Raw genomic sequence first — 27,942 nt, 5'->3', positions numbered from 1 at the left:
TTTTCAGCATCCTAAAGTATTTATAGCTCCAGGCTGTGGTAAGACATAATAAATTCACAGCATGCTAAAGGTATCTGAGAATCACTTGTGATTCACAGGATATGATCAGATATAGTGAATGTGTTTAATACAATTTTCTGTCTTGCATTCAAGGCCAACTTGATTTCTAGAACAACAGTAAAAAGCAATTCAAGTAAATCTTCTACATATAATCATTCAACTGTTTTTTCATGAAAAAGCACATTATATATGTTTCTACCATAGTCATTTACCTTTTGATCTTGCTTTCTTTCAATTCTTCCCCCCAAAACTTCATGCTCAAGTTCAGATATGACTGTTTAAAAAATCCTGTCCCTCAGTAACAAGCGAACATACCTTTCATGCATGTAATCAACTCCCAGCAATAGCTGGATAAACCATTCTATTATTTGACCTTCAGAAAAAGTTTTTCCGGCTTCTTTATATTCCTGAATTTTACAGTCCAGATCTCGGCCCTGAAACAAAACAGCATAATTTATCATATTTTTTCAGTTAAAATTTTAAATTCAAACTCTCCCATATACAGTTAATATACAATAGTCACTATTACTATAAGAAGGTGAGGGCATGCTGTCAATTTTGTAACTATTGCTGATGAAGACTCCCTTCCCAACCAAGCTCTAGGCAGGCTCTTCTGAGCCCTCTTCTCAGCCAGGCCTCAACCTTACCCTATAAAGACTTGAATAAATGCTAATATATTTCTAACAGCTCAAGGCCACATACCTAGGATGACCCTAGTCCCCATTAAAGTGCCTGCCTGAAAAACTCAAGAGCCTGCACATCCAGTGGACAGCGGCAGACCATGTTGGAGCACCACCATCCAATCACCTCCATAAGCAACACACTCAGGGGTGGACTCAGCAGGCACCAGAGCCTTGAGGAAGTTAAGTCCTGTTCTATGGAATAGGACTCTGCACAGCTGATTCTCCACAGTTGCCAGAAGTTGGTGGTCAGTGGTCACAGCCAGTCCTTGCAGCTGATCGGCCTGGCTAAACCCTTCCCATTGACCTGACAATAGCAACTGAGGCTCAACTACAGAAGGAGGTTATACACAGCCCACATGATGAGCATACCTCAAGTACCTGCCTTGGGTGATAGGGGAGGCTATGCCACTGGACCCTATAGGACACCGACTGCATGAGGCCACTCTGTGAAGCCTGGGAGATATAACAGTTTACCTAATACATGTAAAAAAACACATGGATGCTTCCAAAATGATTAAACAAAGATATAAATGAAATGAAAGAACAGAACAAAACTTCAGAAAAAGAACTAAACTAAATGAAGACAAGCAATCTGCTAGATGTAGAATTCAAAACACTGGTTATAAGGATGCTCAATAAATTTAGGAGGAGAGAAGATGAACTCAAAGAACTTCAACAGCATTAATAAAAAGGATGTGAAATCCAGAAAAAGAATGAGTCATTAACAAAGGATGCACTAACTGAAATGAAGAACATTTTATAGGGGATCAACAGTAGAGTAGATGACACCAAAAATCAAATCAGCAATTTGGAATATAAGAAAGAAAAAAACACTCAATCAGAACAGCAGAAAGAAAAAAGAATCCAAAACAATGAGGATAGTGTAAGCAGCCTATGGGACAACTCCAAGTGTACCAACATTTGCATTATAGCGGTGCTGGAAGGAGAAGAGAGAGCAGGAAATTGAAAATGTATTTGAAAATATGAGAGAAAACTTCCCTAACTTGGTGAAAGAAATAGATATACAAGTCCAGGAAATGTAGAGAGTTCCAAAGAGGACCACATCAAGACACATCATAATTAAAATGCCGAAGGTTAAAGACAAAGAAAGAATTTTAAAAGCAACAAGAGAAGAAGCAGTTAGTTACCTAAAAGGGAGTTCCCACAAGACTGTTAGCTGATTTCTCAAAAGAAACTTGGCAGGCTAGAAGGAATCGGCAAGATATATTCAAAGTAAAGAAAAGCAAGGAGCTAATATCAAGATTACTCTACCTAGCAAAGCTACCATTTGGAATTAAGGGCAGATAAAGAGCTTCCCAGATAAGAAAAAGCTAAAGTTCATTATCACCAGGCTATTATTATATGAAATGTTAAAGGGATTTATTTAACAAAGAGAAGATCAAAAATATCTATCAACAGTTGAATCTAAAGAAAACAAGCAAACAGGCAAAACAGAGGCAGAATCATACATACAGAGAACATTTTGATGGTTGCCAGATGGGAGGGGGGTCAGGGGAATGAGCAAAAAAAGTGAAGGGATTAAGTACAAATTGGTAATTACCAAATTGTCATGGGGATATAAAGTACAGCATAAGAAATAGAGTAGCCAAAAAATATACAGGGTCTGGCAGCAGTAAGGCCTGCCTGAGTGTGGTTGTTAGAGTAATAAGATGGATGTAATAATTTATAGTTTTAAGTTGAACATTTCACCTAAAATGTCATATGGTATGTTTGAGTGTGATATTGTTATGTTACAGAAGTACATATTTATAATTTTGAAATAAAAAAGGGGTGTTATTTGTGCTGGACCATGTACATGCATGACCAATGGACATGGACAACAATGTGGGGATTGCCTGAGGAAGTGGGTGGGGGTGCTGGGTGAAGGGGGGCACATGGGGAAAAACTGGGACAACTGTAATAGCATAATCAATAAAATATGATGAAAACAATCCTTTCTATTATGTTTATCTTAATGTATTTTATCCACCATAGAAATGAAAACAAACTGTTAAATTCTCTTAGAAAACCACTATACATTATCTCTATACACTGACATATTAAAGACAATTCAAGGACTATTCCTCTGAAGAAAAGGATGGGTTAAATGCAATTGTGCTTTGTTTGGGGGAAGTCAACAATACAAGGCTCTATGAATTAAGAAGAGGTATGTGCCACATCTATAAGAAGCGTAAGAGCCGAACATTAAGCTACTCACAGACTATGCCTGACAGAATCGTCATCATTAGATGCAAAGGAAAAGCATTTATAGGCAATTAAACAATCAGAGGGAGATTACTTCCAATCAAACAACATGAAGTCAACAGGATAACTGATTTGTAACGTAATTTTTTTTCCTTTCAGTGCAATATGAAAATGTTTTTGTAGCATATTCTCTCCTTCTGCACACGGCAACAAGTCAAAAGGGCATATCAAATTTTCAACTTTCACCCTTGCTCAAATTCAATTTTCTACTGAATTTTCTGGGCAAGGAGATCGTAACTTGTTGGAATTCCCAAATACAGTGAATCGAATATTAATGCCTTGTCAAAAAGACCATCATTTCTTCTCATTCTCAAAACCTGTCTTTATATCTGTGCATTTTAATCCTAGAGTTTATCAAAGTTAGATCACACAAGCTATACTGTCATAATATTTCTATAAGTTACCTAAAACATTTTTGACAACAGGGTATTATGACATCTGTGAAGTAGTAACAAAAGCCCTTCAGATGAAAGGCAAGCTATGAATGTACATATATATTCAAATCTCAATTTTCCTTTTGAATCAAAGGAGACACTAGCAAAGTTTTTTCTCATAAAAATTTTTTTTAAATTAAAACAAAAACAGTATCTCCTTTCAATATCCCCTTTAGATTCTCTGAATATAATAAAAAATATCCAGTGGCAGAAAGATAATTATCTACATGTTGTTGTCTCATTCCTGAATAGTTCCAGATGAGGAGTGACAGACAAGAAGGAAGAAAGGAAGGGAAGAAAGGAGAAAATGAGAAAAGAAGGAAAGGAGGAAGGAAGGAAGAAAAGAAGGAAGGGAGAGAGAGAGAGAAGAGAAGAAATAAAAAGGAAAAGAAAAAGAAAAACTTGCTTTAAAGAAGTATCGATGAAGCTGTTTCAACCTAACATTTCTTACTTGAGGAAGGTCATACATAGGTACTGTTGTCCCTATGAAAATGGCTTTTGCATATGCAGAGCACACTCCCCGGAAGACATCTATTGTTAGTCTGATAATCACCTCCTTATGCTCCCTCCTCTAGTATTGAGTAGAAGTTGCTTGACTGTTTCCTGCATTGATATTAAAAGTGTGCATAATTTCCTGTGACTAAATAAATATACCTATTTAGACTATCAAAAAAAATAGGGCCTTTAATAGTAGGTCTCAAACTGCAATGTCAAAAGGATATATTCCCCCTTGCTCTCTGTGTAGGACCTTAAAAAGAAGGAATGCACTAATTCTTACTCTTAAGCAAGGGATAGGCTCAGTCAACAAGAAGAATGCCAAAAGGTTAAATCAGAGAGTTGGGTCTCATCCTCCTCAAATTACTCCCCCTACAATTTTTATTTTGCATATTTATCTCCAAGAAAAACTATTTGTTTTGTGTTTACTTTGTTCTTTAACAAACACTCTATAGGCTATTTTCTTAGGATTTAATTAAGGTAATCAGGTCACTCACAGATTAAGACACAACAAATTATGTTTTTATATAACAAAGATATAATTTTTTGTGAAGCAGTCTGACTTCAACTCAGCACTATGCAAAGCACTTACTACTCTTTCTCTAAGCCACCTTCCAAGTAAACAAATGAATTGTTTGTAATGAAATATCACACCTCAGTTTAAGAAATTCTTTTGTTTTTAAGCTTCAACTCCTTATTTGAACATATCCTTATATGTTTATTGACATTTAGAGAGAGAAAGAGAGAGATGGAGAGAAATATTGATGTGTTGTTGTCTCCTATATATACCCTGACTGGGGATGGAACCCACAAGCTAGGTATGTGCCCTGACCAGCGATGTAACCCAAGACCTTTGGTGTAGGGGTTGACGTTCAAATCAACTAAGCCACTTGGCCAGGGCAAGTATTTCTTAATTTGTCTTTGAGAAATATTTAATCCATGTATTGCTGTAACAACTTTAATGGAAAGGATATTGACTTTAAGTTGATAATGTTGTCCTAAAATGATATTACTGAGAAAATGCTTTTCTTCACTACTATCACCCCTTGAATGTTGCAATAAAAGCCATGATGTTAACTTGGAAGGCTGTAAAAATCTGTAAACCAAAATGTAGCATTTGATGGATTAATGGCATCTCTTCCCGATCCCCATCCCAGTTAGCTACCATCGGACTGACTCTGAAATGTGCATACCTTGAAGACAGGAAAAGCAATTCAAATACAGTGTCTAAACTCCATCTTTGATCACCATTAAAAAGTTCTACATCCTAAAAGGATTTCATTTTTTAAAAATTTGTGTTTTTTAAGTCACCAGCAGAAGCACTTACAACCAGTTTAAAAGGCCAAAGTAGAGCCTTCTCAGAGGCCTGAATACAACACAATTGCAATGTTCAGAGCATGTACAAAGAACAAAAAAATCTCATGGTTTTGGGGCTGGAAGGAGCTTGAAAAATTGTCCTGCCCTGCTTCTTCATTTTAAAATAAAAAAGCTTCCCCTTATTAATTCACTTGGTTGACATCTTAAAATGTTCCCTTCACATTATTCATCTCTTTTAAATAAGCTTCCAAAGCATCCTTCCAGTGGATGTCAAATTTTGGCATGCACAAGATTCTTCCAAGTGGCTTGTTTATGATGCATGTTCCTAGGCCATATCAACAGAGACTCTTATTAAGTAAATCTGGAGAGGACCAAAAAGTCTGTATGTTTTTAGCAAGCATCCTAAGTGACTCTGGGACAGGTGGTCCCTGGATTATACTTAAAGAAAACACTGCTAGATAATGACACAAATGGGTCACAAACTTAGTATTTCACCCACGAATAGAAACATTTTGTCCAATAATTTGAAAAATTTCAAGGCACAAGAAAATGTACTTGGGAAAGTCAGGGTTGAATCAGAGTCATTTTATAATAACATTTTTTTAAAAGTCTGTGACATTACTTAGGAAAATGCCAATAAACAGCAGTAAAGGGACAGGGGAAGAAAATCCTCTGTCATTATATTGTAGAACCAGAAAACATGTCCTTAGAATTATGGAAGTTTACTTTAATAGAGTGCATAAAAAGTAGGGAAAACGTCAAGCCATATTATGTTCTTAAAAGCAAAGTAAAAATATCGAGCCTCTAAATAGTTACCAAAGAATGCCATGTAGTATCATAGTGGTTATGCCTCATAAGATAAATGAGCACTCCTAGATTTAGCTGCTAATATTTTTCAAATTCTTTTAGAGTAAGTGTTCTTCCTGCTGAGGTAAATGTACATGAAAAAGAATAAAATGGTAAAACTGATATTTATCTTAAGAAGTGACATGAAATAATGCTTTCATCTATAAATCACTGGGTTGGTTTTTCAAAATAAACTATTTGAAGTGGATTATTCTGATTCTATTTTTGAACACACATTTACATACAGTCACATGTCAGCTAAAGCCATACCCCAAATGCCATATGTTCTACTAGGTTTATGAATTGCTTTATATTAGTGCACTAGTATCTTTCTTTTAAATTAAACTAGTTTTGTTTTTCAGTTTTTTACATTAGCAATTTTAAGTAAAAATCAGTGGCCTTATTTTTTTAACTTTTTTTTGTTAAAAGGTTAAAATATGCCATAGTTTAAACAAAGTAAGTAAACCAAACAAATAAAATGGCTTTAATTTTGGTACTTACAAAATCAAGAACATATCAGAATGGAATACTACACAGCAGAAAGAAAAAAAGAACTACTAAACTTCGCGACAGCATGGATGGAACTGGAGAGCATCATGCTAAGCGAAATAAGCCAGGGGGCGAAAGACAAATACCATATGATCTCACCTATAAGCGGAACCTAACCAACAATACAAAGATGCAAGGAAAATAAGACCAGCAACACTGAAAGGAAAAGAAATCAACAGAGACAAGAGGGAAGGAGGGGGTGGGGCAGGGAAAGGGAAGGGAAGGGAAAAGTCAAGGAACAAATAGCAAGGACTCATGGACAAAACCAAAGGGAAGAGCTGAGGGAGGGAAGGAGAGAGGGGGCAAGGGAAAGTGGTGGGGGGGAGGCAGAGACAAATGTATTTAAAAAATAAATAAAATTTAAAAAAAAAGAACATATCAAGTTATGTGTATAAAAATATGAGGCACATTATTTACAGTCTTCCATAACTGAATAAACTTTAGACCCCCAGAATTAACACAGAGCAAATTTAAGGAGGCCAACCCACGCCCGGAAGAGCTGCCAAGGAAAACCAGAGGGCCCTGGTGGGCCCCACCCCTGTGGATACCGCACTAGCTCCCTCAGTCGGCAGCAATGCGGCAAAGCAAGCCACTGAAGACAGTCCCGATGTGTGGACACCTGGTGCTCACACCAGGAAGGATGGCATTTATGTCTTCCAAACTGTATGTGTTGAAATCCTAACCCCCAGTGTGATACTATTAGGATGTGGGGCCTTTGGGAGGTGATTATATCATGAGAGTGGAACCCTTGTCAATGGAATGTGTCTTGATTAGAGACCACAGAGAGCTCCCTCACCTCTTCCACCCTGTGAGGACACTGCAAGAAGATGGCCATCTGTGAACCAGGAGTGGGGCCTCCACCAGACACTGACTGTGCCGGCACCTGGCTCTCAGACTTCCAGTCTCCAGAGCTGTGGGAGAGATTTTTGTTGTTTATAAGCCACCAAGTCTATTGTATTTTGCGATAGATGCCTGTACAGACCAAGACAGATGGCCACTAAGCACTGTTACAATAATAAATATCCTGAGTGTCTTTCATCTATAAACAACCAATTCTGGGTGGTGGTGACCCCAGACAGAGCTTCAGAACTATAAGCAGTGGCACTGAAGGACTGAAAAAGGTTTGCCTCTAACTGTAGACCACACACACATCCAGTGTGATGCTGCAAGGACTCTCTGAGAGCTAATTAGCCTGGTAGCTACATGTTACCACCAAGTTCACTTGCAAGAGTCTACAGATACCCACTAGGGTTTCAAGATTGTAAAACTCAACCCACTTACTTGGTTTATTTAACCAGTTTTACATAAACAAGAACCATAAGAGAAATGTCAAATGTTCTTTTATACAATACAAACAGATCATTGGCAAGTACTTGCCTGAAAGTTGCTGTCAGACCCATTAGTGTTTGAAAATTTTCATGCTTCCCTCCTTACAGTAAAGGCTGCAAGTCAAAAACTCAGGTAAAAATAAGCTTGCTTTCTAAAAATAACTGGAACAGGGAGAAGGGAGTAGCAATGAAATAATAAACTAAAAACAACCTCCCTTATCGATGGTCTACTAGGTGCAAAGCAATGATAGCCTCTTTTTTCACATTCATTATTTCAAATCCCTATAAAAACCTAACAAAACAGGTGTTGCTACACTATCTTAAAATCAGGAAAGGGTCAGAAAAATGAAATAACCTGCTTAAAAAAAAAAAGGACCAAGATTTGAATAGCAGTCATTGTGAGGCCAAAGTCCACACACTTTCCACTATTTCAAATCTTATCTAGTCCCCAAGTGAGAGAAAATGAAATAATTAATAATATCATCATCACATTAAGAGGTGTGTACCAATTGATATACATGTTTCCATGTTTATATATATAGAAATAAAGATTCAGAATGTAAGTGAGAATCCGTCAAAAAAGGAGCAGCTTTCATATACAATGTGTACATGTGCACTGTGAGATGGTTACCTCAGTCAAGTTGATTGACACATCCAATACCTCATATAGTTACCTTTTTCTTTTTGAGGTGAGAGTACTTGAGATCTAATCTTTCAGCAAATTTCAGGCCTATAGTGTGAAGTCATTAACTATGGTCACTAATATGCAGCAGCGTATTAGATTCCTCAGAACTTATACCTGAAAGTTTCTGTTTTATATTTTGTATCATTCACACATTCAGGCCTGATTAGTGTGACTGTGTTGAAATAGCTGTTAGGTTTAGGGCCTCCATTTGAAACATGTTTGTTTAACATTGTTGATATGTTGATATGAAACATCAATCTCAACTAATTCATGTCCATGTAGAAGTAAATAATTGCATACTTGAGAATGGGAACCATGGACTATTTGGTTGACTCTTCTCTAAATAGTAGGAAGTGAACTAGAACAATCTAAGTATAAAAAAACTTTTTTAAGGGGTAGCTTTTCCAATACCCCTGCCCTGGGTGAAATTAAACATTCCAGCCACATGATTGCCAGAAAACCACTCCACATCTCTGGGACCCTGTTTCCTCATCTAAAAAATAGAATTAATAAACAAGCATCCACTTCTCCTTGAAAAAGGATGTGGGCATGTTAAGGGGCTACAGGAGCTAACCTGGAGGAACCCCAAGAGCCAAATTGGAACAATTTGAGTAACAAAATAAACAATGACAGTATTAGGTTATAACCCATAGAATAAAAAAATATGTATGAGTCCATGCTAATAGAAATAAATAATTTAATATATACATAAATGGAGGAGAAGGAACAGTGTGATAGTTCTTCCTTATAGGGGAGTCCCAAATAGTAAATGTAGAAAGAATGAGGGAAAGAGATAATCACCATTAGCAAAAACATTACAATAAACATTATACCACGCAATCTCCACTGAAAGATGTTAAAATCAGTGGGTGAAATTTTGAGGAGAAGCAGGATATTAATATGGCCACATAGTCTCAAAGTATCTTCCCCAAGATATTTATCCATTACAAAAAGGAAGACAGTCACTTTACAGTGGGGAAATTCAGCAGGCAGAACCCTAATCAAATAATCAAAGTTAACACCACCAGGAATAAGATATACTAACGTCATGTACATTCTCACATCATGCACTGAGAAGGACACGTCATCACTTCTATGGTAGTCTTGCCCAGAATACATAACCTCAATCTAATAGTGAAAAAATATCAGACAAACCCAAACTGAGAAACATTCTACAAAATAACTCGCCCATACCCACCAAAAGTGTCAAGGTCTTAAAAATGAAGGCAGGAAAGGGAAACTATCACAGATTAAAGAAGACTAAGGAGATACAACAAGTAAATGCAATGTAGGATCCTAGACTAGATCCTGGGAATAGACAAAAGACACAATGGGGGAAACTGGCAAAATATTAGTATTCTGGTTTTGATCATTGTATTGGGTTGGCCAAAAAGTTCATTTGTTTTTTTCCATTTTTTTCATAAGATGGCCTAGTAATGCTTAGTTGTCTTTAACTTTATTCAAAACAACTTTGTTAGATGGCATTGTGACAGCTGTCATATCAGCATGCATTAAAAAAAAAAACTTACCAAAATTGGTGAGTTTTGTGTAGCCATTTTAATAATGAAGATGAAAAAATTAAGCAACACTTTGACATATTATGCTTTATTCAAGAAAGGTAGAAATGCAACTGAAATGCAAAAAAGATTTGTGCAGTGCATGGAGAAGGTGCTGTGACTGATCAAATATGTCAAAAGTGGTTTGCCAGGTTTCTTACTGGAGATTTCTCACTGGACGATGTTCCACAGGCGAGTAGACCAGTTGAAGTTGATAGCAATCAAATCAAGACATTAATTGAGAACAATCAATGTTATACCATGCAGGAGATAGCTAACGTATTCAAAATATCCAAATCAATAAAGTATATTGTTGATTAATATCCTTTCTTTCTTGTTGAGTCTGGTTAAAGATTTGTCAATCTTGTTTACTTTTCAGAACCAGCTCTTGGATTCATTTATCTTTAGTATTAATTTTTTAGATTCTATTTCATTTATTTCTGATCAGATCTTTATTATTTCCTTTTTTCTACTTAATTTTGGTCTTTTTTTTTTTTTTTTTTTTTTTTTTTGCTGTTATTCTCTTAAGTGTAAAGTCAGGTTGTTTATTTGAGATATCTTTTTTCTAGATAGGCCTATAATGCTATGAATTTCTCTCTTAGAACTATTTTCACTGTGCCCCATAGATTTTGGGTTGTTGTGTTCTCACTTTTCATTTGTTTCAAGGTATCTTTTAATTTCTTCCTCGATCTCATTCTTAACCTATTCATTGTTTAGTAACATGTTATTGAGTGTCCGTGTCTTTTTGTGTTTTTTCAGGGTTTTCTTTCTTGTGATTGACTTCTAGATTCATATCATTATGTCATTATGTGCTTCCAATATTTTTAAATTTTTTAGACTTGTTTTGTGACCTAACATGTAGCCTATTCTAGAAAATTTTCCATGTGTACTTGAAAAGAATGTATATTCTGCTACTTTGAGATGAAATGTTCTGAAGATACCAATTAAACCCATCTGATTTAGTGTGTCATTTAAGGCTGCTCCTTCCTTGTTGCTTTTCTATCTGGAAGACCAATCCAGCAATGTAAACAGGGTGTTAAAATCCACTACTATGACTGTATTCCTATTGATCTTTCTTTTTATATCCATTGAGATTTGCTTTATTTATTTAGGTGCTCTTGTGTTAGGTGAATAAATGTTTACAAGGGTTATATCCTCTTGTTGGGTTGCCCCCTTTATCACTATGTAGTGTCCTTCTTTGTCTCTTGCTATAGTCTTGGTTTTAAAGTTTATTTTGTTAGATATAAGTATTGCTATCCCACCTTTTTATTCATTGCCATTTGTGTGAAATATTTTTTTCCATTCCTTTACATCTAGTCTGTGTGTATCTTTCATTTTGAGGTGGGTCTCTGGTAGGCAGCATGTGTATGGGTCATGTTTTCTTATCCATTCAACTTCTATGTCTTTTTATTGGAGCATTTAAGCCATTTACATTTGAAGTGATTATTGATAGGAATGTATTTATTGTCATTTCATTCTTTTAATTATGTTCCTCTGTATCTTTCTTCTTCTTCTGTTTCTTCTTCCCCTTCCTTCCTTCCTTCCTTCCTTCTTTCCTACCTTCCTTCCTTCCTTCCTTCCCCTTCTCCTTTCCATTCCCCTTCTCCTTCTCCTCCTCCTCCTCCTCCTCCTTCAAGAAGGCCCTTTAATATTTCTTGTAATACTGGTTTGGTGGTAACAAACTCTTAGCCTTTTCATGTCTGGGAAGCTCTTTCTTTATTTAAATGATACCTTCTCTGGGTAAAACAGTCTTAGTTGTAGGTTCTTGCTTTTCATCACTGAATATTTCATGCCATTCACTCTGGTCTAAAATGTTTTGGTTGAGAAATCTGATGATAGTCTTATGGGAGCTACCCTGTAGGTAATGCACTTCCTCTTGGTGCTTTTAAGATTCTCTTTATCTCTAACCTTTGCCATTAATTATGATGTGTCTTGGTGTGGGACTCTTTGGGTTTATCTTGTTTGGGACTCGGCACTTCTTGGACTCATGGGTCTTTTTCCTTCACAAAGTTATGGAATTTTTCAGTCATTTTTCTTCAGGTAGGTTCTTGATCCCTTATTCTCTCTCTTCACTTTCTGGTATCCCTATGATGTGGATTTTGTTACATTTCATGTTATCCCAAACATCCCTTAAACTATCCTCATTTTTTTTAATTCCTTTTCCTTTTTGTTGCTCTAATTGGGTGTTTTCTGCTATGCTGTCTTCCAAATTGCTGATTTGATTCTCTGCTTCATCCAACCTACTGTTTTTTTCTTCCTACTGTATTCATTATTTCAGATATTGTAATCTTCATTTCTGACTGGTTCTTTTTCATGATTTCTATGTCCTTTCTCATGCTGTTGTAGTTCTCACTAAATTCCTTGAGCATCCTTATAACCATTTTTTTAAAACTCATTTAGCTCTTTTTCTGGAGTTTTCTCCTATTCTTTCATTTATAGTGTATTTCTTTGTCTCCCCATTTTGGCTGCACCTTTGTGTTTGCTTCCATGTATTAGGTAGATCTGCTATAACTCTCAGTGTTGGTAGGGTGGCCTTATGTTGTAGGTGTCCTGTGAGACCCAGTGGCACAGTATTCCTGATTATCTAAGCTGGGTGCTCCAAGAATGTCCCTTGTGGCGGTTATATGGGCCCTCATTTTATAGTTGAGTCTTGATTGCTATTGGCCTGTTCATGCATGGGTTTGACCCTAACGCTGGCTGACTGTGAGGATCTACTCTGACCATAGTGCATGAGCTGCTGCTGGTCAGATGTTGATCACACAAAGTGGATTTTTGTCTTAGCATGGTCTGCTGCCTGCTGAGGTCTCCCTTAGGATGTTGTACTTGTGAAGCTAATTGGATCCTGCTCTGATGTTGTCTGAAGCTGGCTACTGGGTTTGTTGGTTCTAGGGCCTCTTGAGAGGAACTCTGGTGCAGACCAATGTCAGACAATGCCTATGAATAACCCTGGGCAACCTGTTTGGAGCTACAAAGTGATCCACAGTTCATGGCTGCCTCTGCTGGGCCCAAGTGTGCATGGGAGAGACAAAGCCATGCACCAAGATAAGCTTTTATGAGCACCAGGCCTAGGGGTAGTTCAGAAAAAGTCGCAAGGCAACCTGAGATCCATCTCTGCCTACCTCCACCTGCCAGATGCCTATTAGGCTCTGTCGCTGAAAGGGTGCCTGTTGGTATTTGACTTGCATGGGGTAGGTTCTCAGTTTATCACCAGGTAGGGGCAAGTGGTATTCACCAGGCTGATACAGGTTCAAACTTGGTGCCAGGGCTGGGTCTGAGCCCACTCAACAAATGTCCCATGTATACCAAGTCTAGATGTCACTCTCTGGGTGCTTGCATACCTTTGTAGTGAGATGGGGGTCTCAGGGAGTCATCAAGTTGAGGCCAAAAAGTTTATCCAGCCCTATCAGACCAAGATCTGGTTATGTGAAGGAAGGACTCTGCACTGAGGTGGCATGTGAGGGAAAAATGGCTCCTGTCCTAGAGCCACAAGATTCAGTCTGTCCCAGATTCTACCACAAGCTTGATCTCAGCAGGACAGGGCTGCCAAGAGTCAGGAGGATGGAGCTAGTGAATCCCCCACTAGGGAAATATACTGATCAGACATGAGGGGGAAGCACCAGGCAGGTTTTCAGGACAATGGGAAGAATGGCCCCAAAACCACACCACTCAGTCACTGATACTCACTGAGTTGCCCAGACCTCTACACCCCAGCCCAGGCAGTTGACTCCTGAGTGGGTGAAAGCTCTACAGGGTGGGACTCCAGGGACTCCAGAGGGTAGAGTTATTCTATTCCCTCAGTCTGATGCCCTGTGGAGGGGAGTGCTCCATGCAAGAAAGATGGCATCTGCCATTGGAAGAGTGATTTGACACAGAGATCCTGGTGGCTGTCCCTTCAGCTCTCTCCCCAGAGTCACAAACCCCAGTCTCTCCTCATACAACTCTAGCTTGACCCGCCCTCCCTTTGCTGAAGCCCATGGTGAGTGGCTGAGACCAAGATTTTGTGCATTGGAACTTTAAGAAGGCACCTGTGGGCCCTGGCCAGGTAGCTTAGTTGGCTACAGCATTATCCTGATACGCCAAGGTTGTGGATTTGATTCCTGGTCAGGACACATACAAGATTCAATCAATGAATGCATCAATAAGTGGAATAACAAATCAATGTCTCTCTCTCTCTCTCTCTTTTTCCCTCCCCCACCCCCACCTAAAATAAAAAGAAAATGCCTGTGTCTCTAGCAGAGTCTTGTCTCTTCCTAGCGGACAGAATCCCTATTGATTTTCACAGCCAAATGTTATATGGGTACCTCTTCCTGGCTCTGGTGCTCTGGGCTGGAGAGTCTGGCTTTGGGTTGAGACCCCACACTTCTCAAGGGGAAGCTTTGCAGCTGAGATATCCCTCTGGAATCTCAGCTGCTACCTGGGGAAATTGAGACAGCGCTTTTCAAGTCTCTGACCTTCCTACTAGCCTCAGTGTGACTTCTATAAATCCTTGGTTATAAGACTTCTCTTGAGCTGATCTTCAGTTAGTTATTCAGGCTGATTGCTCTATATTTTAGTTATAATTCCAGTTTGGCCCTGAGAGGTGATGAATGTAGCTTCCACCTATACCACCGCCATCTTAGATCTGATCCAACTCTTGTAATTCTCTTCAAACTAGGCTCTCAAGTATAAATGCCAGATTCCCATTACAGCTGCACCATGTCAATTTCTCCCTCTGGCACCTTCTTAAGCAGTCTCATACTCACTTGGAGATCAGTAAAGTGCACAGGCTGTTAACACTTGGAGAGAACATGGAGTGGCGGGGGAAACTGCTAATACCTGAAGCCATTAATCACAAATCAATAAATATGAAGGATTTCCATGGAGAAAATGAGCCTTATTTCCATTTCCCATTCCCATTGGGGGAAATGAGCCATAGAGCTAAAACCCAGAATTCAGGAGATGTACCTCTGCTCTGTCCAGGCCTCCATCATGGCATTTAAATGGCTATCTAAACACAAGACCACTGTAAGAAGTTTGGGAAATGCCGCCCCCCCACCCAAAAAATGGTATTGAAACATTCTTCTGCAGCATCTCCTTCTTAAAATGTATTCATTAGCCATCAGAGAAATGCAGATCAAAACCACCATGAGGTACCACCTCACACTGGTCAGAAAGGCCATCATAAACAGATCAACAAACAACAGGTGCTGGCGAGGCTGTGGAGAAAAGGGAACCCTAGTACACTGTTGGTGGGAATGCAGACTGGTGCAGCCACTGTGGAAAGCAGTGTGGAATTTCCTCAAAAAGCTGAAAATGGAACTGCCTTATGATCCAGTGATTCCCCTGCTGGGACTATACCTTAAGAACACCAAAGCGCCAATACAAAAGAACCTATGCACCTCAATGTTCATAGCAGCACAATTTACAATAGCCAAGTGTTGGAAGCAACCTAAATGCCCATCAGTAGATGATTGGATCCAAAAGTTATGGTACATATACACAATGGAATACTACACAGCAGAAAGAAAAAAAGAACTACTAAACTTCACAACAGCATGGATGGAACTGGAGAGCATTATGCTAAGCGAAATAAGCCAGGGGGTGAAAGACAAATACCATATGATCTCACCTATAAGTGGAACCTAACCAACAATACAAAGATGCAAGGAAAATAAGACCAGCAACACTGAAAGGAAAAGAAATCAACAGAGACAAGAGGGAAGGAGGGAGGGGGGGCGGGGACAAGGAAGGGAAGGGGAAAGTCAAGGAACATATAGCAAGGACTCATGGACAAAACCAAAGGGGAAGAGTTGAGGGAGGGAGGGAGGGGGCAAGGGAAAGTGGTGGGGGGTTGGCAGACACAAATGTATTTGAAAAAATAAATTAAAATAAAATTTTTTAAAAATGCTCTTGAGAATGACAAAAAAAAAAATGTATTCATTTTGAATTTTCCAATGAGAGAAACCTCATTAGAAACAAATGTGTCAATCACCTAGAGGTGATCATTCTTAGCTGCAAGACATGAGATGCCAGGTCTCCATTGTTCAGTTTGTGGTTTGGTAATTGAACTTTTGAGATCTCTCTTTGCAGACAACTCTTTCTATGAAACAGATTTTATTAAGGGTTCAAAAAGAGAAGGAAACTCTCACCTCACAATACTCTGTGATAATGCAGAAAGTATCTTGCTCTACAAAGCTTGCGTGGAACTTGACAATGGCTGGGTGGTTCAGCTTGGAAAGGAGCTGGGCCTCCGAATTGGCCTGCACAGTCTCATTTGGATTGAGTTCTCCAACAGAGATTTCCTTTAATACCTTTCTGCAGCCAAAAAAAATTTTGTTTAATTCATTTAGAGCTAAAAACAAAACAAAAACAAAAACATAACCAATACACACATTGAGTAGATCTGAACAAGTGGTGCAGGGCCATCTAACTAATGCCCAGGCTGTGACCTACTCATAGGTCTGGTATTGCCTGTTATAACACTGTGTCTCCAGGCGGTGCCTGGGCCTGCCTCTCTGTCCTAGCCAGTGGCATGCTTCCCCGAGGCCTCTGACCTCCACACCTGCAGCTAAATAGTTTGGGTCAAATAGGGCAGAGATGGAGCTAATCTTGAGCAACAACACTGAGGTGCCCTTCTTCTGTCTCTCTAGATATCTCCATTTGTCTTTATTTTTTGCACAGTGGCTCTGTTTCTGTTGGTCTTTTTCTGTCTCTCTGTGTTTTTTCTCTGTCATATGTTTTCCTGTTTCTGTCTCTGCTTTTCTATTTCTCTATCTCTATCTTGGTGTCTCTCTCTCTGTCTCTGTGCCCCCTTTTCTCCATCTCTCCCTCTATGTGTGTGTATGTGAATGTAATGTAATATAATATAATATAAATATAATATGTCACTCTCTCTCTGTGTCTCTTATTCTTGCTTTGTCTACCTCTTTCTCTCTTTCTCTCTCTGCCTGTGTCTCTCTCTGCTTCTGTGTGTGTATAAAACACATAATGCACACAAACACATACACACATGCTTCTCTGTGTCTCTAAGCTCTAAAATTTTCCAAATCTATTAGCAGGACAATATCTATTTTATTTTTAAACTATTCTTTGCATAGCATACTTTATTACTATTAGTAGTTATGAGAAGAGAAAAAAATGTAAAGATATTGTCAGAGGTATTTAGGATCTTGAGCATATATAAGTGGAACAAAAGCTCATTAAATCTCCAGTTATTAATTTAAAAATGTAATATCTCAGTGAGTTATGGACCAAAACATTATTTCTTCCCATCTAAGAAAAAAGTGGTCTGATTAACACACCAATTATAGTATCAGAGTATACACTAGATTGCCGGGGAGAAGCACTTTGAGCACCAATCACGCATGCAGACAGATTCCACTGATTATAAGTGAGCTGTAGCTGTTCGTTAAGGCAAGTTCTGCAGGACCTGTACTAGAAATCGTTTTCCAAAAACTGTTCTTTAAGAGTTACCACTCTTAATGCATATTAATTAAAATGTATTTATACAGAAACTCTCTTAAATAAAGGCCCTTTAACCAATTCATGGATTAACCAGCATCCTCTAGTCCTTGCTAACCGATGCTGACGGCTGCTTTTCCCACAGGGAGCGCCTGGGGCTGGGAAGCGCTCTCGGGCACACCCACTGCTGTCCTTCGGTGGAGAAGTGTGTGCCTACCCAAGTCATTGTGTTTATTCTCAAACTTGTTTATGCCAGTTGTGAACATTATTGTAAATTTGTGACTAAAATATGACAAACTGATGAAGGATAAGTGTGAAAATTGTCTTTGCTAGGAAAACTAAGTCAAACACCAAAGAAAACCCTGACAAGTTGCAAAAAAATGCAGTTAAGGAATTCACAATTCTAAAACACTGGTTTAAAAATGTAAAAATTAAGTATTCTTCTTAAATATCCTTCATGGTCTTCCCATTCTGAATTCATTCCACCCCCAAAAGACAATCACAGCAGGCACTGTTTCCACAGTGAAAGGATGACTTCACAGGCTCTGCCTGGCATTTGTGAGAGTTTTTAACTTTGACTGCAATTTAGAAAGTTGGAATATTTGGCTCCCTTTACCTAATTGTGTTGTCACATTGGTTTTGTTAATTATAGAGTGCCCTATTAGGCTCCTATTGATATAATGAAGTATATTCTAGAGAAATGCTTGCTTGGTAACATTTTAGGGAAAAACTGTTCTTTCAAGAATTTGGTTAAAAAAAATGACTGCGACCGCATGTTATTAAGAGTGGCATCTCAGATTGTTCGTATACTATAAGGAGCTTGAAATAGCATATGCAGTTATGTTTCTCTGTAACTTCTGAAGATTACAAAGCAGCAGGCAGAGCTCAACGACATCTTCACAGTGCTTTTCCAGTAATATACTATGCCCCAGCTAACATGCAGCTACACAAGTCACAGTGGTTAAGCATGACAACAGAAAGCCTTACACAAACTTGTAATACTCTCTTGCTGTGAAGGACCAAGTGCTATAAAAAGATTTAACATACTTGTTTTTCCTTGCAAACATCAACCATTGTCTAACAGAGCATGAGATTTTACATACAGCTACCTGAGCCTCACCTGGCAGCCTGATGACAAAGCATAAATCTCATTTGCTCACAGCTTGCCAGATAAAGGCAGGACTATTAAGACAGGTGATATCTAATACCATCATTTCTGGCTGACACAGAATCATTCCACCTTCCTTCCTGACCTAAAACTGTGGCACTGAACTGAGAAAGGGAGCTCTCATTGCGTATCACTTAAGATGAGATCCATATCAGCCAACGAAAGCACGGAAACTTACCAAGTCAAGGACAGCTTGTCACCGGCTCAGTGACTATCAGCCTGTCCCCCCTCCTAAATAACATGACAGATAATTTACTTTATCAGACTCTCAACTGTTCAGGAGAAACTTTATGACAGCAGCAAAAATGGGCATCCCAGCAGACTCAGTTTGCAACGTTCTGTTCTCTCAGTGTCCTGCTTCTCTCTTCCTAGAATCAGTAGTGAGCTGACAAAATTTGGAGAGTGACACTGGAAATTTGGGATAACCATAAGTAATTTCATTCCCTTAGAATTTGCCCACCTTTCAGACAAATAGGACAGACACCACTGTTGAGATGTTAGGCAATGGTTGTTTTTCCCCAAATTTCCTCATATCCTTTTACATATTCCCCATTGAAACAGCAGGATGTGGAAAACGATGACATCACAAACTACAGAGAATGTGAGTCAAATACTGGGCTTTTCCAGTGGGGAGACCAAGACCAAAGACCAAGTGGAGAGACCAGGACCAAAGAGGAGAGACATGGAGGAACTCCTGACCAGTGGGTGGGTGTCCTCCCTGCCCCCCGGTGAGTAAGAGACCCTCTGGACCAGGTGAAGGGAGGCAAGAAAGTTAGGTACTGCTGAGCCCTTGAAAAGAATATATGACCCTTGGCCAGGTCCAGGGTACAGGATAGAAATAAAACTTCCAGGTGGGTAGGGGATCCTAAGTGCAGGAGACCTCTGCTCTTTCCAGAGGGGGCCATAGAAAATAACAGGACCCTCATGTTTGTGGTGTTCAGGAGGGGCCAGAAGTATAAAAAAAAGGTCTTCAAGGGGAAAATAAGCTAATGGGCCTAAAAGAGCTCTAGAATCTCCAGTGAGGATTGCAGAAAGTGGCAGAAAGATGTCCCATGCAGCCACAACCATCTCAGTGAAAGCTTAGTCAGCTGGTGGGACTGGAAGACTTCTCAGTGAGTCTACATAACTAGCTATGGTCCTTTCCCTTGTGAGTTCACCATCAACAACCAGGCACTGCAAGTGTACAGTAAATACCTGCCATGTGTCTATGGGGTAGTAGGCCTATCCTTGTGTCTCCTGGGAAAGACAGATATTAAACAGATAAGTATGCACAAATGTGTGTATATTTAAAAAACTTCGGATTGAGACAAATGCTATAAAGTGGAGGTAAGTGATGACTGAGGCCCCGTGATTTGAGATGCTGTGACTTTCTAATGTGATCAACAGCTACTGCACCTACTTAGGGCAATGCCACAGGAAATAGATTTTAACCACCGCTTAAACAAGAGAGTAATTTTTTGCTTGTTTGATTTTTTTCTTGATTCAGTATTTACCTGTTCCACAGAGAGAAAAATAAATCTGCTCAGGACTTTTAAGAGTTTTCATCCATCTAGCAAGGCAGCAATTATTTTAATGAATTCTTTTTCAAAGGTAATCTCTCATTTTTTTCTACTTTATAAGGAAATATAGTTTCCTTATAGAAATTTTTGAAGATGAAATATAAGGAAAATATACTCACAATTGACCATAAAAATAATCAGCTTTAACACTTCTGAATATTTCCATCTTTTTGCTACACGTTTTATTAACAGTAGAGGCCAAACAGCTTACACAATTTGTCTGCTGCTATTTTCATGAGATAGTATCATAGTTGACACCTGTCATTTGTGGCTGCCCAGCATCTTTAGACAACCGCCCTACAATTGTAGTAGATCCCTGGACTATGGGTCCTGTCTTCCCCAGATAAACAAAAGCAGGCAATGAACAAACCCTACATCTTCCACCTTCCTTGGGTGGGGGTGTCAGTATCTGACCTGGGTTCCAACAGTCAGCTGCACCCATCCAAGACTTTGACTTGAGTGTGAGCTGTGTTAAGAAGCAGAGTGGACAGGGGCCTCCCTTTCGCTAATACAGGTGTTATGAGAGAGAGCATGGCCAGGGTGGGGGTAGGGGCGGCAGCAGGTCACTGCAGTGGGGTGGTTCTGGCTGATGTTTCCAGAAACTTAGCTGTCAGCCTGCTGCCCTCGCCCTCTCACTGCCACTGTGCTTATCTGTATTGAGGAACAAACCCTTTTCTGCTTAACCTGTGCAGAGGGTGGCTGCTCTTATCTATACCTAGGAGCCCTGGCCAATGCAGTCATAGATGACATAAGCACATTCAGGTGTTAACATGAATCACTGTAAACACTTTGGGGTAATGAAAATTGAACCTCCAAAGGTTTGACTCATTAGGTTATTTTTTACTTATTTATTTGAGTCTTAAAACTTAAGATCTTCTAAGGGATTTAAAGTCACAAGTATTTCTCATTTACAGATAGGAACATCATAATAGTGGGAAACATTATTTGGAAAGTTATTTCATGCCTTTTAATATGACATACAACTTTAAAATGTAAAGGCTGTGAAACTGCAATGTCAGAGAGTGATATGTAATCCAAAAAGTGGCACATTGGTAAACAATGGAAAAGCCAATTATCAACAGGACAAAAACAAGTGTTGGAGAGGATGTAGAGAAAAAGGAACCCTATGCACTGCTGGTAGGAATGTAAATTGGTAGCCACTCTGGAAAACAGTAGGGAGTTTCCTCAAAATGGAGCTACCATATGACCCATATGACTCTTTTGGGTATCAACTCAGATAAATTGAAATAATTTTTTCATAGAGATATATGTACTCCTATGTTCATTGCAGCGTTATTCACAGTAGCCAAGAAATGGAAACAACCCGTGTTCTTTGATAGACAACGGGATAAATAAGATGTGGTATATGTACAGCGGAATAATCCTCAGCCATAAGAAAAGATGAAATACTGCCATTTGTGACAATGAATGGATCCTGAGAGTATTGTGCTAAGTGAAATAAGTCAGATAGAAAAGGACAAGAATCATATGATTTCATCGATATGTGGGATATAAAACATAAAGCAACAACTGAACAAACAAAACAAAAAAAAACTCACTATGTAGACAACAGTATGATGGTTATCAGAGGGGAAGGAGGCGGGGGAGGTTGAAGAGGGCAAAGGGGGTTAAGTAAATGGTGATGGAAGGAGACTAAACTTTGGGTTATGAGCACACAATGCAATATACAGATGATATAATATATACTTGTACACTTTATAATAATATAAATGTATTTATATAAATTTATTTGTATAAATTCATATACATTTTTTAAAAGAGGGGGAAGGGATGAAAAAGCCAGGAACTAAAGGAACCTAATAAGTAGCTGACAGAAAAATTGTAGATGTTAGTGAAGCATATACCAGATAAAATTTAATTTTATTTCAGGTGTTTTTGCTTCTCTTAGCAATTCAAAAACATATTTTTAATGACAGTTGTCAAAGAAAAAAAACAAAAATATTTTATGGATCATCATCATGCCATAATCTATGAGCTGCTCTTCTTGTTTTTAACAATTAAGTCTCTGACTTCAGCTCATTTGGGGCTAGAATTATCATTCATCTGGTCTTTTCCCCTCCACCCCTGAGCACAAGCATGTGGCAGAGTTTGGGAACACAGTAGGGGCTCAGGTGACATCATGGTACAGTACAGGTGCGTATGGCAAACATCAGTAACTGAGGAGCAAACTCCAGCTGAGCCCAACTTCAGACTCCACACAAGGCCCCAGACAGCCATTACCAAAGAAATCAAGAAGAAATTTCTACACTTCAGTTATTTTACCATCTAATTACGGCCTTCGGTATGACAAACAACAATGCTATGTGCTGGGGATACAAAGATGAGAAAGATAAAAATCCTGCCCTCTTAAGAGAGTTCAGTCTCATCAAAGGGACCAACAAGAATATAAATAGTTTTAAGGAGAATCAAGATGGTGGAGGAGTGAGTGGAAGTCACACTGACCTCCCAGGACCAGCCTGGAATTACAAGTAAATTGTGGGGAAATCACCTGGAACAAACAACTGAACAAGAGCAAGAGAGCATCCTTGTAACCTTGGAGATGGAAGAATCGGCTTTAGTGCAATCTAACTGATAAGGAGTGGGGAAGAGACTCAAGAAGGCAGGCGGGGCGCCCACGAGCAGCAACACCAGAAGGATATTGAAACAGCCAGTTGGATCCCCATGAGAAGAGCAGGGTCTAAAACAAAAGTGGGGATCTCCAGGCTACAGCACCAGAACCCAAAAAGTACACAGAAAAGAGCCAGCTGCGAAAAGCAGCAGGGTTGCTATCTGCCAGAGACAGGGGGCTGGAGACGTAAAGAGCTATTTTTAAAGGGCCAATGCATAAATTTTTATTTGCAGCCACTTACCTGGTCTCCGGCAAAGGAGGGGGCAGAGTGGGCTAGAGACACCTGAGAAGAGACTGGGGAAAGAGGCTTTGGGGAGAGAACTGAGAGAGTAGCTGGCAGGATCTTGGTGCTGACTTCTCCCTCATATGGCAGCAGCATGAGAGGACTCAATAACCCTGCCCCCAGGAAGAACTCCGCCCTGCCCTGAGCTGTCTAAGGTGGCCTGCTGAGTACAAAGTGATTAGATTAACAGCTGAAGGAGACAGCCACAGACAGTAGATTTCTGGAAGTCTCAACCAGAATGCCCAAGGTCACACAGGGACAACATCTGACATCATCAGAGGCAGATCCAGAAAGAAATAACAGTGGTCTCCTACCACACCACAAAAGTCAGGAAATCAAGACAGATCAACTTAAGAAGCAGAAGCAAAAAAGGAGAGTCTCACAAATAATGGGAAGACAAAGAAATACCCCCCACTCAAAGGGAAAGGAGGAATCCCCACAAAGAGAACTAAATGAAACAGAAGCAAGTAAACTATCAGATATTGAGTTCTAAACAACAGTTCTAAGGAAGCTCAATGAGCTCAGTGAGCTCAGAGACGATTACAAAAAATTACAGGGAAACTATGAGGAACTTACTGCAAACTATAACAGCATGAAAAAGGACATAGAAACTATCAATAAAATACAAGAGGAAATGAAAAATACAATTTCTGAAGTGAAGAACACAGTAGAAGGAATCAAAAGCAGGCTAGATGAAGCCGAGGATCGAACCAGCGAGCTGGAGGACAAGGTAGAAAAAAGCTCCCAGAAAGAGCAAGAAAATGAAAAAAGACTCAAAAAGAATGAAGAGGCATTGAAGGAAATGCAGGACAACCTGAAACGTAATAATATCCATATAATAGGGATACCAGAAGGAGAAGAGGATGAGGAAGGGATAGAGAACCTGTTTGTAAAAGTAATGATGGAAAACTTCCCTAATTGGAGGAGAGAAAAAGTCACACAAGTCCAGGGAGCACAGAGGTTCCCATTCAAGAGGAACCCAATGAGGCCCACTCCAAGACACATCATCATTAAAATGGAAAATATCAAAGGCAAACAGAGAATCCCAAAGGCAGCAAGGGGGAAAGAGGTAGTAACATATAAGGGAGCCTCGACACGGCTGGCAGCTGAATTCTCAACAGAAACACTGCAAGCCAGAAGGGAGTGACAAGAAATATTCCAAGTCATGAAAAGCAAAGGCCTGCAACCAAGACTGCTCTTCCCAGCAAGGCTCTCAATTAAAATGGAAGGCAAAATAAGGAGTTTCTCAGACAAAACAAGGCTAAAAGAATACACTTCCACCAAACCAGCATTGCAAAATATGCTACATGGACTGCTTTAAGATGAAGAAAAAGAGTCTATGAATACCCAGTTCCTTTCAGTTGCCAATACTTGATATTACCAATATTTTTTAATACATATTAATCTAGTTGTGACAATGATGTGTTATTTTAATTGTTCCTTTATTATTTGTTGAAACTAAATTTCTTTAGTTGAAAAAACAACTAAATTTTGTTGTTTTTTGTATATTTCTTGCCTATTTCTATTATTTTTTAAGAGCTTTAAATGACTTTTTGGTATTCTTTATCCATTTTTTTATTAAATGTAGAATTTTTTCTCTAAAAAAACCCCATTAACCCTTTTATAGATATGTTGCAAATACTTTCCTATTCTATTACTTGTCCTTTAACTTTTTTTATATGTATATTACAGTACAGTCTTAAATGTTTAATATAGTCATATTGTCAATATTTTACTTTATAGCTTCTGGGTTTGAATATTTTACTTCAGGGTAAGAAAAATATTAGTTTGTATTTCCTCCTAAAAATTCTTAGATTATACATATTGATTTTTAACTCACTTGAATATTTCTTGTATAATGTGTGAAATAGGGCTCTATATTTGTTTTATTTCAAGTAATAGTGGTCCATGCACCTTATTTGTTCGGTAAGCCTTATTTTACCCATTGATTTGAAGTATCAACTTAAATGTATATTACATTGTTAGGCAGACATATACATTTGTCTCTAGAATGCTCATTATATTTCACTGGCCTACTTGATTAGTTCTTTGATAGTGTCATGTTGGTTTAATTGCTGAGACTTTATAATGGTTTTAAATTTTTTAATATTTTATAATTAACTGTGACATTAAAAAAATAAAATCAATCTGCAGAAAGAAAGAAAGAAAGAAAGAAAGAAAGAAAGAAAGAAAGAAAGAAAGAAAGAAAGAAAGGAAGAATGAAAGGGAGGGAGGGAGGGAGAGAGGGAGGGAGGGAAGGAGGGAAGCAGGGAGGAAGAGAAATGGAACTTCTACCTTTTGTGACAACATGGATGGAACTGGAGAATATTATGCTAAGTGAAATAAGCCAGTTGATGAAAGGCAAATACCATATGATCTCACCTATAAGTGAACTCCATTCAACAAAATAAACTAATGAACAAAATAAATCACAGGCGTGGAAACATGGAGCAAACTGAAAGTGACCAGAGGGGATGGGGAAAGAGGACAATGGTGGAAAGAAGGGGAAGAGACTAGACAAAGAACATGTATGAATGACCCTTGGACATGGACCACAGAGTGGGAATTGACTGTAGGAGAGAGGGTGGGGGAGGGATGGGTGGAGGCGGGTAAAGGGGTAAAAATTGAGACAACTGTAATAAAATAAACATGATTTATAAATTTTAAAAAAGGAATAAAAATAGTTTCAAATGTATGATAAATGCAGTAATAGAACTAATAATAGGGGTGGAGCATGGTATTCCCTAACCCTTCTTTGAGAAGAGAAGGCCAAATCTATAGACTAGAGCCCCAGCACATTCACTTTTGCACATGGAACTACTTTGTAGTATTCTGAATTGCCTTTTCCCCAGGTGGATCCTAAGTAGCAAAAAAAAAAAAAAAAAACTATTCTTTTCTATTTGCCCCATATAATCAATACCCAGTAGACGAAAGTCTGTATTTGCATTACTTGAATAGGCTGTGAATGTTAATAAGCACGTAACTGTTTTTTTTAACTACTTCAAAAAAAGCCTCAGAATTTATATATCTATATAGCATTCTTTAGAATAACACAAACACACACATACCCACAGTGTACATTATGAAGTGTGGAATAAAAATGTTTCGAGAAGGTACACTTTTAAAATACCTAAAACTAGCAGGTTCACAAAGCACTCCTTTATTTCTCCCTCCCCATGCATTTATGTGTCCCCATTTTCACCTAAAAAAGCATTTAAGCTTTATATAACAAGATTTTTAAAAAATAAATGTTAGGTACTGTCCTATTAAGCCATGCTCTGTTCTAGAAGACCCTCTGAGTCTGGAGCCCCCAGGAAACATATCCTGAGAAAAGGAACTGAGTCCAGTAGTCAGGTGGGGCAGTGAAAAGGAGGAGTGAGATGAAGGAGGGAAGCCTTTCTAGGGCCTGTTATCAGGCCGGTCACCACCGTGGGCAACTGTGGCTTAATTCTATGGAGGAGCTCTGGGGGCCAGCGTAGAACACACCTCTGGGTTCCCTGCCTGAGGGGAAGGACCTACTCCTTTCTGGTTAAGACTGCTCCCTGGAAGTATTGACACCCTCACTCTTACAACCTGCTGGAAGTCAATTATAATCTATCGATAACTCCATTCCTAAATTTTTCAAGGCTAATTTAGTTTACAGACACATTAGCACCATATAGGAATATTACATACAGATAATGACAGAATACATAATTGATAATAACTAATAAAAAGATAATAAAGAACAAATAAGGGTAGAAGTATTTCAGACATTTTTATTTGGCAAAATGCTATTCTTGGCTCCTGTATAGATTATTTTTTCATTTGTGGTGTCAAATTCCATGCAGTGTTTCAATGCTCGTACCGTAACAAATTATGCAAGTTGCCTTTTTCCCCCGGAGTAACAGAAGAGAGTAAACAGAAATTTCAGGAGTGGGAGGTTTGAAGACAAATATTGCCTGAATAGAAAATACCTAATAATCATGTAAGTTCCATGACTTTTCCATCTGTATAAATTTTTTGAAAAATAGAAAAGGCTCGAGCACATGTCTCAAGGCTGGAAACAGTGCTGGTGCTCACTGCAGCAAAGGTTCTCTGCAGAGAGCCTTTGGTGTCGATGCCAGAACAGAGACACCTACAGGATGGGCAATATCCAGCCCTTTTCCAGATGGCTCCTTGTAGGTCATATGGAGAAGGGTTAAAAAGTCTAACTGTTCTGTGTGCAAAGTCCTTCTCCCAGGGCTTGTCTGAAGAGTCTACATAGCAAAACCAAGAAACCCAGGAGAGAGTATTAATTATCTGGGGATCTGCAAAAAGCCAGCATTCATTCTAGCCATGTTGGGAGAACCTGTATATTTGTGCATTCACTACAAGGTGACTATTGCCTCCACCATTTCTAAATCATAGCTTTCTGGGGCTTCTTTCTACAGACTCTAAAAATTCTCTTACCTGCAGGGACATAGAGTCAGTTCTCATTCCCCCCTCAAAATCATTTATGGCTCTTCTTCCCACACACCTTCAGACAAGTGGTCAGGCAATTTTATTTTTCTTATTTATACAGATGAGTAAGGTCACTGAATACTGTAGCATACTTATTTTAAGAGCCACTGCTGGCTGTCTACCCATCTCCCTATACCCCCACCACCACATGCTCTGGAATGGA

General features: G+C 38.9%; 1 protein-coding gene across 1 annotated transcript in view; it reads right to left on the bottom strand.

The window, feature by feature from the left end:
• The window catches only part of NEK11 (NIMA related kinase 11), a 220,042-nt gene that overhangs the window by 158,108 nt on the left and 33,992 nt on the right, over positions 1-27,942 (bottom strand). Inside the window, exons 3-4 of the mRNA XM_054595611.1 lie at positions 16,347-16,512; positions 376-494 (exon numbers count right to left, since the gene is read on the bottom strand). Coding sequence (XP_054451586.1) covers positions 376-494; positions 16,347-16,512 — 285 coding nt within the window. The remainder of the gene's footprint in view (positions 1-375; positions 495-16,346; positions 16,513-27,942) is intronic.

Source organism: Pteronotus mesoamericanus, unplaced genomic scaffold (assembly GCF_021234165.1).
Source record: "Pteronotus mesoamericanus isolate MK-2021 breed Mesoamerican mustached bat unplaced genomic scaffold, CSHL_Meso_final scaffold_54, whole genome shotgun sequence".
Classification (NCBI taxonomy): domain Eukaryota; kingdom Metazoa; phylum Chordata; class Mammalia; order Chiroptera; family Mormoopidae; genus Pteronotus; species Pteronotus mesoamericanus.
The sequence above is the reverse complement of the archived record's forward strand: the minus strand, read 5'-3'. Positions and strand labels throughout refer to the sequence as shown.